Source organism: Mustela nivalis (assembly GCF_964662115.1).
Source record: "Mustela nivalis genome assembly, chromosome: 7".
Lineage (NCBI taxonomy): Eukaryota > Metazoa > Chordata > Mammalia > Carnivora > Mustelidae > Mustela > Mustela nivalis.
Window position 1 is genome coordinate 23472879 of NC_139026.1, and position 13315 is coordinate 23486193.

General features: G+C 39.5%; 1 protein-coding gene across 6 annotated transcripts in view; it reads right to left on the bottom strand.

The window, feature by feature from the left end:
- Positions 1–13110, bottom strand: part of CFAP54 (cilia and flagella associated protein 54) — a 311472-nt gene extending 298362 nt beyond the window's left edge. For 5 of the 6 annotated variants that reach the window (XM_082739253.1, XM_082739250.1, XM_082739251.1 and 2 more), the window contains exons 1-3: positions 12745–13108; positions 4106–4211; positions 1421–1564 (exon numbers count right to left, since the gene is read on the bottom strand). In XM_082739253.1, coding sequence (XP_082595379.1) covers positions 1421–1564; positions 4106–4211; positions 12745–13073 — 579 coding nt within the window. In that variant the 5' untranslated portion in view covers positions 13074–13108. Of the gene's footprint in view, positions 1–1420; positions 1565–4105; positions 4212–12744 lie in introns of all 6 variants that reach the window. The other variant, XM_082739254.1, reaches the window with a different exon arrangement.
- Between the last annotated feature and the right edge of the window lie 205 nt (positions 13111–13315).

Sequence of the window (13315 nt, forward strand, 5' to 3'; positions counted from 1 at the left end):
CATTTATTAAGCAACTTAGAGCACACAAGCAAATGCCATACTAAGCAAATGAAAGACATTTAGAAGCTGTCAACTAAGGAATACATTGCACAGCTAACAATAAATTGTAGCTAAAATAGCTACTGCTTTCATCCTACTGTATGTGCAGCAGTTTGGTCTCCAAAGACTTTTGGCAAAAAGGCAGTTTGGAACTGATTCACTGTTCTAGGCACCAGAGGTTAGAGACTAGAGCAGTGCCTGTCTTCACAAAGCTCATATTCTAGAAGGGGAGACAGGCAATAAAAACATAAACAAATAAAAATGTATATGGTAATAATAAGTAGTATAAAGAAAAATAAAGCATGAAGTGCAAGAGACCTGAGGGAAGGGATGGATGAGCCACACAGATATCTCAGAGACAAGCTTTCCAGAAGGAGCTCACAGTGCACTCGTACTAAGCCAGAGAGGCTGGGTGGAAGCAGAAACATGTAACAGTACGAGAAAAAAAGATGGGGCCATGGACCAGGGTGGCATAGGAGGGGACTTAAAAGTCTAAACTCCTAAGCTTTTCATTCAGTACTCTTCCCAATGGGATGCCAATTTATATTGCCCAGTATTCTGATTCATGTACTTATGGTACAGCCAAACTGAACCACTCAATGTGCCCCAAACACGCCTTGGAATCTTCTGCTAGTAAACCATATGCTGTTTCCGAAGGCTTGAATAGTCACTAAGTTTGGAATAACATTGCTTTGGAATCAGACTGATTAGGTTCAAACACCAACATTGCCCATTGCTTTAAGGGGCTAGGGTTCTTAGCCTCTGTTTCCTCATCCGTAAAAGAGGCATGACCATATCCGCCTTCTAGGATTGTAATGAAGCTACAAGACCGCTCATATAATGCTTACTGAAGAAGATAGCTCCTGACAACCGCTCACAACCCCTCGAGCAGTGAATGAATGGTAGCAATTAACATAATAATAATACTGGTGTATTAGAAATAATGCATCCCATTTTTTTGTATTAAAAGATCTATGCTTGATTCTCTGAGCCACTAGTTAACTAACTGTGCCATCAGGTTTCTTTCTCTCTTTTGTAAAATAAGGGTAACAACAGTTTCTAGCTCATAAAGTTATTGAGGATCAGATATATTTTCCAAAGCATTTCATAAACTAAAAGCACTCTACAAATATTAGTTATCATAACAATAATAGATGTCTGCTGGAGGAATGAGTGCTTATTATGACACAATCTCCAAAACATCTTTTCTAAGTTTATTAAGTACATTTTCTTATCCATCACTGAAAACATTAAGCAACTTAGAGCACACAAGCAAATGCCATGCTAAGCAAATGAAAGACATTTAGAAGCTGTCAACTGAAGAATACGTTGCACGGCTAATCATAAATTGTAGCTAAAACAGCTACTGCTTTCATCTTACTGTATGTGCGGCAGTCTTATCTCCAAAGCCTTTTGGGAAAAAAGCAGTTTTGAACTGATTCACATCTGCTTTATTCTCATCAAAGTTGATAGTGAACTGCTGAAGATACCTTCCATAGCACTGTAAAAGTGCCAGTTTGTATTCCTGAAATAAAAGAGGACTTGATGAAAGTTTCAAAGTATGACTTTGCTTATCATTATTAAAATTTGGTAATATTCAAATTATTCTTAATAGTATCAATGTTGATTATTACTGTAACACTCTTTTACTAACACCATTACATCGTAACTACCATTATCACTAGCATCTCTAAACACATATTATGTGAAGACACTGCACTGGGTGCTTCATGTGCATTATTGCATTAATCCTCCTCCCAATAAGCCTATTGTGAGACGAGACCATCACGACCTCAAGGACGAGAATATCCACCAGGGTGTGAATAATGATGACATAATAATGAGAATATTCACCAGGGTGTGTGTGGTAATACCTATATATACTCAAAATCCAAAAAATTCATCATCACCATGTCATAGTAATCCACCTACTCAAGAGAGGCAGATGAGTTGCATAACCAGCCTTGCTTCTCCGATACCTCCTCAGTTCCAAAAAAGAAAGAAAGGGGGAGAGAGGGGAGAGGAAGGGAGGAAGGGAAGGAGAAAAGAAAAGGAGGGAGAAGAGGAGGAAGGAAGGAGAGAGAGAAAGAACGAAGGCAGGAAGGGAGAGGATAGGGAAGGCTCTCTTTTATCTGTCATCAGTCTCGGAAGCTGCATCAGGACAAACTAAAAAAGCCTGAGCTATTGTTAGTTAGGACTCCTATTAGTCCTAATTCGTGGTTATGTTTCCATTTCAAAATCAGGCCTCATCTCTGCAGCGCACAGGGCACAGCTGACCTGGAGCTTCAGGACAGGGGAGGCGAGCAGGGCTGCGGATATGAGTCAACTGCACCCCTTCGACAGCTTCCTCCCCTACAACTGTCTCCAGGGAAAGCAACTACTCTCCATGTCTACTGCCTATAGGGTTATCCAGGCCCTTGGGAGGCATCCACAGTCAAACTTTTGTTTCTGTTTCTATTGACTTTTTTGTTACTTTTCACTAATGGAGTCTGAATCTTTTCCTTTCTAACTTGGTTCATACAATGAATTTACATCTAGGTTCAAAACAAGACTGTTCCAACAAAGCGAACTTAACTGGAATTAAATAAAACTAAAGAGATTCTAGAATCAAGAAACAACTCTAGTTCATTTTCAGGATTCTAAATACCTCTATCAACCCACTTCCTCACCAATGAAAAGTAGATTTAAAATGTTTTCTTTGTTCCTTTAAGTAAATTTTAAAATATCCTATCTGGGCCTTTCTATCTGAAATATTCTGAATCTTTAGCCACTACCCGGCATGAACTTGCTTTATCAATTTCTAACATGTTCTTCCCTCCTCCCTCCACCAATATCCGCTCCACCCACCTGAATACTCCACAAACACCACCCAACTGTGCTGTGTATCACCCGCCTCCTATACTGAGAAGTATAAAAACAGAGAGGACACTCTTCTAATACTTGTCAAAACAGTTATTCCACTTCACATGAATATAACTCACAAGGTGGATCTTGTCCAAGAGTTTTTTTTTGTTTTCAATAGTTTTCCTATAGAGAAACTTTTTTTTAATCTGTAGTTTTTATTTTTAAATTTCTAAGAACTACGGTCCAATTACATGAAGCTAAGCTGATGCTCTAATTTTGGCAGCAGACAATAGAACATCTACATTTGAAATTTCCTCCACAGCTCATCCTCCATTTGGTAAACTTGCCTCTCAAACCTCTCCCCACTAAAAAAAAAAGAAAAGAAAAATAAATTCAAGTCCAGAAAATAGAAATGGAGGAGGAAAACGAAGCTGAAAAACTGTAAATCAAGAAAACATTGAAAATGGCCTAAAAATCCTTTGGATTAAAAAAAAAAACTCTTTCCAAGGATTCTAGATGTGTCAAACATTCATATTTAACTTGGAATAATTTGGGCCTATGCCAGAGCTTAAAGGAAAAACTTACATTATCATTAACTGAAAACCCAGCTATGGTGTAGTCTTACTAAAGCAAATCTACAAGTCCACAGCAATCAGACCTGGGCACTGTTATCTAGAAATTGGGCACAAGCTCAGTTCGGAATACAATACTAAGCAAGAAACAGGACATGTAAGGAATGTCTGCTCTAATTACATATAGCAAAACATTAAGAAGTTGAAAGTAATTAAAACAGGGTGCTGGGAACCAGACAACAAAGCAGCAAGGCCAGGAACCCATGAAAGTTGTCACTGGGCAAGGTCAGCCATGTGAAAAACAACAGGAAGTAGTGTCTGGTCTCCTTTGTATGAGGTAGGAACATGATGACTCAGCATTTCCTGTTGGGCACCTACCACACCCTATGTTAACCAGGGGCTGTGCGCCTGCCCGACCCCAGCCAGTTGTCTATCTGTTCAGGAATCTCTCATCTCTGGAGAATCTCAACTACAAAATTAAAAAATAAACACTCTTTTGATTACTGTGCCTCATTAAAATTTATAACATTCGTTCATATTTTTCTTAGGAAAAAAATCAAATCACGTAAAATAGGAATGGTGTCAAACCAAATAATAATAATTAGCCAAGAAAGTTTCATTTAGGCCCTTTTTACTCCAGAGGCACTTACTTTCATTTCACAAAGGCTATCTCCAACCTTCAGAAGCTTTTCATTGTAATAAGCAGCTGGCAGCCGGGGGGCATATTTGGTCCAGATATTAAACAAAGAGGTGGCGCTGTAAGAATCATAAAATAAAATTATATCTTCAAAGTCAGCAAGAAACCTCAGTTAATTAGCAAACAATCCCTAAAAACTTACTTTGTGCTGTCTTTCCAATGTGCCTTACTGTCAATGGCTAATTATTACTAAATATAGTGAAAATTATTGCTTCCTTTATGCCAAACACTGACCAAAACTATCTTTTTAAGATTTTATTTATTCATTTGAGAGAGGGTGTGAACAGGAGAGCACAAGCAAGGGGAGGGGCAGAGGGAGAGGGAAAAGCAGACTCCCCCAGTCATTCCCCCATGAGCAGGGAGCCTTGCTCAATCCCAGGACCCAGGGACCATGACCTGAGCCAAAGGCAGATATTAACTAAGCCACCCAGGCACCCCTGATCAAAGCTCTTTATATGCAATTTTTAAAACAGATCTTACTTTTTAGAGTAATTTTAGGTTCACAGAAAATTGAGCAAAGGGTATGGAGATTCCCCACATACTGCATGCCCCACCCAAATGCCCAGCCCCCCCCACTCCACCCTTATCAACAATCATTCCCCACCAGAGCGGTTTATTTGTTACAACTCATGAACCTACATTGACACATCATTATCACCCAGTATCTAGTTTAATTTAGGGTTTACTCTTAGTGTTACATACCAAGTGGGTCTGGAAAAATGTATAATGATGGGAATCCATCATTATGTTATCACAGGGAGTAGTTTCACTGCTCTAAAAATCTGTGTTCTGCCTATGCATCCCAATCTCTCCCTTAACCCCAGGCAACCACTGAGCTTTTTATTATCCCCATAATTTTACCTTTTTCAAAATGCGATATAGTTAGAATCATTTAGCATGTAGCCTTTTCAAACTGGCTCTTTTCACTTAGTAATATGAATTTAACATTCCTCCATGTTTTTTCATGGCTTGATAGCTCCTTTATTCTTAATGCTGAGTAATATTTCCTTGTCTAGATAAATCACATTTTATTTATCCATTCACTTACTGAAGGGTATCCTGTTTGTTTCAAGTTGTGGCAACTAGAGTAAAGCTGCTATCAACATCCATGTGCAGATTTTTGTATGGACGTAAGTTTTCAACTCCTTCAGATAAATACCAAAATGCATGATTGCTGGATTGTATGGTAAGAGTATGCTTAGTTGGGATGCCTGGGTGGCTCAGTCAATTAAGCAAGCGCCTGCTTTCAGTTCAGGCCATGATCCCAGGGTCTTGGGCTGGAGTCCCACATCAGGCTCCCTACTCATCAGGGAGCCTGCTTCTCCCTCTGCCTGCCACTCCCCCTGCTTATGCGCTGGCTCGCACTCTCTCTGACAGATAAAAAAATAAAATCTTTAAAAAAACAAATAAAACTCTTTAAAAAAAAAAAAAAAGGTATGCCTGGTTTTTTAAGAAACCACCAAACTGTCTTCCTAAATTGGCTGTAGCATTTTGTATCCCACCAGCAATGAATGGGGAGTCCCTGTTGTTCCACATCCTCCCTTCATTGGTGATGTTGGTGCTCTGGATTTTGGCCATTCTAATAGGTATATAATGGTATCTCATTGTTTTAATTTTCATTTTCCTAATGATATATTTTTGGGGACCATCTTTTCATATGTTTATTTGCCACTTGTATTATCTTCTTTGATGAGGTTTATGTTAAGTTCTCTGATCCATTTTTAAAATCAAGTTGTTTGTTTTCTTATTGTTGAGTTTTAAGAGTTCTTTGTATATTTTGGATAATGGCCCTTTATCAGATATGTCTTTGGCAAATATTTTCTTCAGTCTGTGGCTTGTCTTTTCATTTTCTTTTTTTAATTAATTAATTTATTTTTTTTAAAGATTTTATTTATTTATCAGAGAGAGAGAGGGGGAGAGAGCGAGCACAGGCAGACAGAATGGCAGGCAGAGGCAGAGGGAGAAGCAGGCTCCCCGCTCAGCAAGGAGCCCGATGTGGGACTCGATCCCAGGACGCTGGGATCATGACCTGAGCCGAAGGCAGCTGCTTAACCAACTGAGCCACCCAGGCGTCCCTGTCTTTTCATTTTCTTGATGTTGTCTTTCACAATGCAGAAATTTTTTATTTTCATGAAGTCCTGCTTATCAACTCTTTTTTCATGGACTGTGGCTTCAATGTTACATCAAAAATATCATTATCAAACCCAAAGACATCTAGATTTCTCCTATGTTCTCTTTTAGGAATTCCATAGAATTTTACATTTAGGTTTGTGATCCATTTTGAGGTAAATTTTGTGAAGGGTGTAAGGTCTGTGCTGAGATTCATTTCTTGCATGTGGATGTCCATTTGTCCCAGCACCATTTGTTAAGATTATCTTTGCTCCATTGTATTGTCTTTGCTCCTCTGTCAAAATCAGTTGATTACATTTATGTGGGTCTGTTTCTGGGCTCTCTGTTCTGTCCAAATGATGTATGTGTTCATTCTTTCACTGATACCACTCTGTCTTGATTACTGTATCTTTAGAGGAACTCTTGAAGTCAGTCTTCCAAATTTGTTCTCCTCTAATATTGCATTGGCTATTCTGGGTCTTTTTCCCCCATGCAATTTTGTTTTCATTTCATTTCCACAACAACCTTGAGATAGGTAGTCTCAATATCCCAGGTATATAGTTAATGAAATTGAGGCCAGTTCATCCACGATCTTAACTAGTATATTACTGTGCCTGCCTGTCTTCTGGAATGTAACTACCTGAGGGCAAGGATTTTGACTATGTTATTCATTGCCCAACCTCAAGAATAGTGAGTATCTAGTATACATATGTACTCAATAATTATTTGTTGAAAAAAATGAATACATAAATTACTAGGAAAAAATTCCTTGTTTTTATATTATTTTTTTCTTTAAAGAGTCCAGGGATTTCACTATCAAGTCAGTCCTTTAGGGTTCTATTTCTTTCCACCAAGTAAACAAAAATAAAACATACAATATTCTCAAAATGGTTTCTAGTTAGTTTCAAAGGGTAGCAGATCACTGCTCATTTTGTTCATTCATTTAGTTAATATTTACTCCTTTCCCCTCTCTCAGAAATTATAAATGCCTCTACGAAAAATCCAAATTTCTGCTCAACAGTTGTCCAAGCCTATCTCATAAATTTCTATATGTGGGCAGTATTATGTACTGAATGAGTGTGTCTTTTCAAAATTCTTATGTTGAATTTGAGTGTGGCTATATTCAGAAAAGGGTACTCTCAGGAAATAATTAAGGTTAAATGAGGTCATAAGGGTGGGGCCCTACTTTGATGGCATTAATGCGCATCTCAGAAAAATTCCAGATAGTTTGCTCTCTCTCTCTTTGTACTTGGTCAGAGGAAAAGCTATGTGAAGCCCCAGTGCTCTTCTGCAAGCCAGGAAGTGTGCTATCACCAGAAACTGACACTGCAAATCCTTGATCTGGGCCTTCTAATCTCCAGAACTATGAGAAAATAAGTATCTGTTGTTTAAATCATCCAGACTATGGTGTTTTGTTATGGCAGCCCAAACTGACTAATTTATAATTACTAATTAGAAACTAATAGCCCAAATTGACTAATACAGGTAGGAATGAAAACTTAGGGACTGAAGATGGCTCTAGAACTTATGATGTATATGTTGGGATATTATCAGAACAACCTCAACAGAAACATGTCAATTAATGCATTCAAATAATTAAATGATGTTGAGTTACAAGGGAGGGGTAGGGAGAAAGGATATTCTTGCCTTCTTTGACTTATTAGTAATATTTTGGGAAATGAAAATATACACATAACCAAGTAGTAAATAACCATGCCCAAAAAAGTTATGGTAAATATAGCCGTAGAAATTTTAAAAGGAAAAGGTTTTTTAGTTTAGGTTTTTCATTTTTTTTTAACCTTTTCACTTTCATTTCTGTTTCATGAAATGTCACAGTATTAGAATAAATATAATGAATCCCAAGAAGTCAGCAAGCCTTGTTAGAATTCTTAAATTGTGTAGATGAAAGACTTAATATTTTCAAACCTTAAAGATGAGATAATGATGACTATGTTTATTACTCATAAAAGAAAAATGCCAGCTTTGTTAAATCAATCAAGCTTATATAATAAGCAAAATTTTTTTAAGTGAACTTTAAGTTCAAGTTAAGACTGCTCACTGGGAATGACTTACATAATGATTAAACAAGAAAATACAACAAACACTATATAATGTGCATCATTTAAGAGAATGTTAATACCCTTCGGATTGCTGACTTATTACAGCTGCCACTGGATAGTTAGAATTCTCTAAAATAGAAAATCTTACCTATATAAACAACATCTAAATCTCATGTGGTTATAACAAAAGCATACCTTTAAAAAAAAAATCTGTCAAATTCTGAGTTTAATAACATTGCCAGTATGATCAAACTATATTTTAAATTTTTATGCTTATGTAAGTTCCCACAGTTATAAAAAAAATTTTGATTTTAAAAAATAATGATCTCTCAAATATGTTATAAAAGCAAATCCTACCTCTTATATTCTTTTTTTTTTTTAAGATTTCATTTATTTATTTGACAGAGATCATACGTAGACAGAGAGGCAGGCAGAGAGAGGGGGAATCAGGCTCCCCACACGGAGCAGAGAGCCCGATGTGGGGCTCAATCCCAGGACCCCAGGATCATGACCTGAGCCGAAGGCAAAGGCTTTAACCCACTGAGCCACCCAGGTGCCCCCTACCTCTTGTATTCTTAACTGGTTTCCACATTGTCATTCTTACTCCATTTGGACAAGATTACATAAATACATACATATAATATTAAATAAGGCTAATCCCTTGCCCAAAACTATCCAGTTTTTTCCCATTGCATTTGGAATAAAGGCAAACTCTGTAAAAGGCCTCTAAAACCTTCCATAGCCCTACCTATGTCTCTAATCTCACCTCATAGCCCTGCACCCACACTCACTAAGCTATGCTTAATGAATGGCCTTCCATACATTCCTCCCAAGTCTCTGGCTCTTTCCTGCCAAGATCTTCCCACATGCTTATTCCCTCTGTTTATCCTCTCTCCTTGCCTGATATCCTTCTAATCTCAGCTTAATGTCACCTCCCTCACCGTTCACCTCCATGCTGTGTTCTCTTGAAGCCTCTGCTCAGGTGTCATCTACTCTGACCGTATTACTGAAAATTGCAGTCTCCTATCTCCCACTCCATAACCCTGCCTCTCTTTAGTTTTCTCCCTAGCATTTATCACTTTCTAGGTTACCATAAAATGAACTTATTTAATATGTTTATTGCATACCTCCTCCTCTAGAATATAAGCACCAAGAAGGCAGGGATCTGTGTCTGGTTCACTGCTGGATCTCCAACACCTAGTACAATACCTGGCACCTGTAAGTGCTCAGTAGCTTCTTCCCTCATTGCACTTGCTGTTTGTATATTGACTTAATGACTCACTGAAAGCTTATAAACTCCATGAGCACAGATTCCCTACCTATTTTTCATGACCATATAACCTATGGCTAATGCAATGCTGGGCACACAGTAGGCATTCAATAAAAGTTGTTGTGCAAATAAATAAATATCTAAATTTTGTGAGAGGTTAGATTGCTAAGGTCCATGTCAATCATTAAGGTTTGTAATTCTCTTACAGTCTCTTTAAAGAAGAAACAGATACTCTAATGACCAACTGGCCCAGGTCTACTTTCCCATATATAACATAAACAATTATTGAAACACAAGGATAATAATCCTTGAATTCTTTCAATACCAAATACTCATTGAAAGTTTACTCTAGGGGAGCCTGGGTGGCTCAGTCAGTTAAGCGGTTGCCTTCAGCTCAGGTCATGATCCAGCCCCAGATTAGGCTTCCTGTGGGGAGTCTGCTTTTCCATCTCTCTCTGCCTCCTATCCCCTGCTCATGCTGTCTCTTTCTCTCTCTCAAATACAGAAATAAAAATCTTCAAAGAAAGAAAGAAGTTAGTTCTCTCTATCCCAACCACCAAGCTAGTTGCTAAAGATAGAAAAATGAAAAAGAGGTGCATTATCCAAAGTCAGCAGTGAGCTTCCATTCTAATGGGGGAAATGGATAATATGCAAGAAAACAAATAAATAAAAAATATAAATGGGTGTTTGAACCCATGTTTAAATAGGAAAGGCCTCTCTACAGAGGTAAGAACTGAGCTAAGACCTGAAAGAAAAGAAGGAGCCAGATATTTGAAAAGCTGAGGATAGAACATTTCAGACTAAGGCAGCAGCAAAGTCCCTGGGATGAAAAAAATAGGATCTGTCTGCCTGGAAAGTCCTGAGAGAGAAGTGAGGGATGGGCTGAGATGGAAGAGGCAGCCAGGGCCAGATGCTCAGACCCTGGAGGACAGAAGGAGTCTTAAATTTATTCTAACAGCGATGGGATGTGATAGAAAGTCTTGAGATAGGAGAGTGGGTGGTTGATTTATAAAGGTTACCCTGACTGTAAAGTGAAGGATAGATTTGAGAATCCAGAGGCTGTGGGGAAAGCACAATCTGGTGGTTTGAACTACAAGGCTGGTGGTGGAAACGGGAAGATAAAATGCTATCTAAGGCACAAGCGCAGAAGTGTTTTAAATATAAATACACATAGCTTAGTAATGCACTTTCCTTGGTCAGTTCTTGGTTCTCATTCTACCTGGCCCATCAGCAGGATTTGCCACTGTTAGATCATTCCTTCCTAATTGGAAACGGTTTCTCTACCTAATTCTCTACCACTGCCATCACAGGACACACTTACCCTTTTCCTCCTACCTCCCAGCCACTCCTTCTTAGTCATGCCACTTTCTTATCTCCTCTACTTGTCAATGTTGGCATGCCCAGGAGTTCAGTCCTTGGCGCCTCCTTTTCTTCATCTACACACACCCCCTTAGCAATTCTGAGTGTCATGATTTAAATATCAATAATATGCTGATGAGTTGCAAATGTATATCTCCTGTACCTCGAGATCCAAATGACCAACTACCTATGTAATAGTTCTGCCTGGGTGTTGAATTACATTTCAATCTGAACATATCTAAAACTAAACTCCCAGGATGCCTGGCTGGCTCAGTGAGAGGAGCATGTGACTCTTGACCTTGGGATTCTGGGTTTGAGCCCCACATTGGGTGTAGAGATTACTTAAAAATAAAAAAATATGTTTTAAAAAAAGAAAACTATAACTCTTGATCTGCCTCTTTCCTACCAGAAACCCATTCTTCCCACAGTCTCAATCCGATCCCAGGAGCCTCACACTTGCCATTTTTCACTTGTGGCCAGTTCTTCCTACAGAAATCTTCATTAGGGGCACCTGGGTGGTTCAGTGGGTTAACCCTCTGCTTTCGGCTCAGGTCATGACCCCTGCATCCGGCTCTCTGCTTATCAGGGAGCCTGCTTCCCCCTCTCTGTCTGCCTGCCTCTCTGCCTACTTGTGATCTCTGTCTGTCAAATAAATAAATAAAATCTTAGAAAAAAAAAAAAAAAAGAAAGAAAAAGAAAAAGAAATCTTCCTCAGTTGCTACTATAGCTCCTTCTCATCTTTCTCAAAGGCCACTTTTCCTGACTTAACCTAACCATGCTCCCAGCCCCCTCATTTTAAATTTCAACACTATACCATATCTTCTATCCCCACACTCTGCTCTAATATTCTCCCTAACATTTCTTTCCCTGTAAAATTATTTCTGTACTTGTTTAGTAGCTGTCTGTAGCAACCAAAAACATATGCTCCATGAAGGTACAAATTGTTCTATCTTCCATTAATTTCATATTTTCCTAGTTCCTAGAATGGTACCTGATATATAGTAGGTGTTCAATAAATAGTTAAATGCATTAATGAATAACAAATGTACGTTAAAACTATTTCATCATATTAAACGCATGAATGAGAAATAAAAGTTGAAATTATTCACTGTGCTGGTATTCTTTGACATTTGTCTACACTTTTAACTGTTTGTTCTGCGAGGTATTTTGACTGCGAAAGAAAGATGGTAACATCATCAGGAAAGAACCTTAAAAACAGGTAGTTTGTAGTAACGTAGGGATACAACTCCCAAAAAGGCAAACATATATGCAAAATGAGTACAAAATCAGTAAAAACAAAAAAACAAAAAACACTGTGACCCTAATAACAATATAAAAAGGAATTAAAGTATAAAAGGGAATTAAAGTGCTCATGTTCACGGCATTCAGAACTAACTTTTTCAAGAACCTAAGCTACCTTAAAGTTATCTCTTTTTCCTCATATACAAAATTCTACCCACAACATGGAAACTTGTGAAACCCCTGAGTGAGTCAAAAATGTATCGGCATGGGGTAGCGTCGCGACTGGCGAACACTCAGAAGGAATGGTGAGTTAGGAAACACTTCTGTGTTTTTCTTTTGACCCGAGCAGGAAGCCAAGATGTACCATTTACTGGGAATTGAGGATCGTTAAGAGCGATGAGTCTCCACTTCCAAAACTCTGTTTTTATCTCCAGGTCCGCAACTCTGACCCCGCTCTGGCATCACCGTGGGCATCCTCGAGCGCATCTCCTCAGGCCCCAAGAGTTGCCCGTCTCGGGCCGGCGCCCTCCCCAGCGCCCTGCCTCTGCTTACCAAAGCCGGTGGAATTCATGCTTCTGTTCCCCCGTGATCGCTAACGCCTTCTTTCTCTTCATAAAGCCTAGTAATTCCCGGATTTCCCTCTCGCAGGAGGCCAGGAGCGGGTTTTTAGCGTCCAGCGGCCCATAAAACACGGCAAGGGGCAAGGAGTTCTCGAGGCAGGCGGAGCGCGGCACTGGGCTCGGAGAGCTGTCCTTCGACTCCAGGGGCGACTTCGAGAGTGCGTTCGAGGTGGGGGGCGGGGTCGGCGGCGGCCCCGTTGGGGACAAGGATGTGGGAGACAGGGTGACGGGAGAGGTCGAGGAGCTGTCTAGCGCCGCCATATTGAAGAGACCCCGACCGGCTTTAAGTGTGTGGACACGCGGTTGCCTGGCGACCGTCACCGGGCAACCAGGCTTCCAGCGCGCTTTCGGGAAAACACAGCGGCCCCTAGAGGGCAAAAGGGGAAAGAACCCGGTCCGGAAAGAAACCACGCTCTGGCGGCTTGTTTGCCCTCTTCACCCGCACTGCTGTATGAGAGAAGAGAGAGGTTTTGTGCAGAAAGCCCGCGAATAGCAAAAGCAAA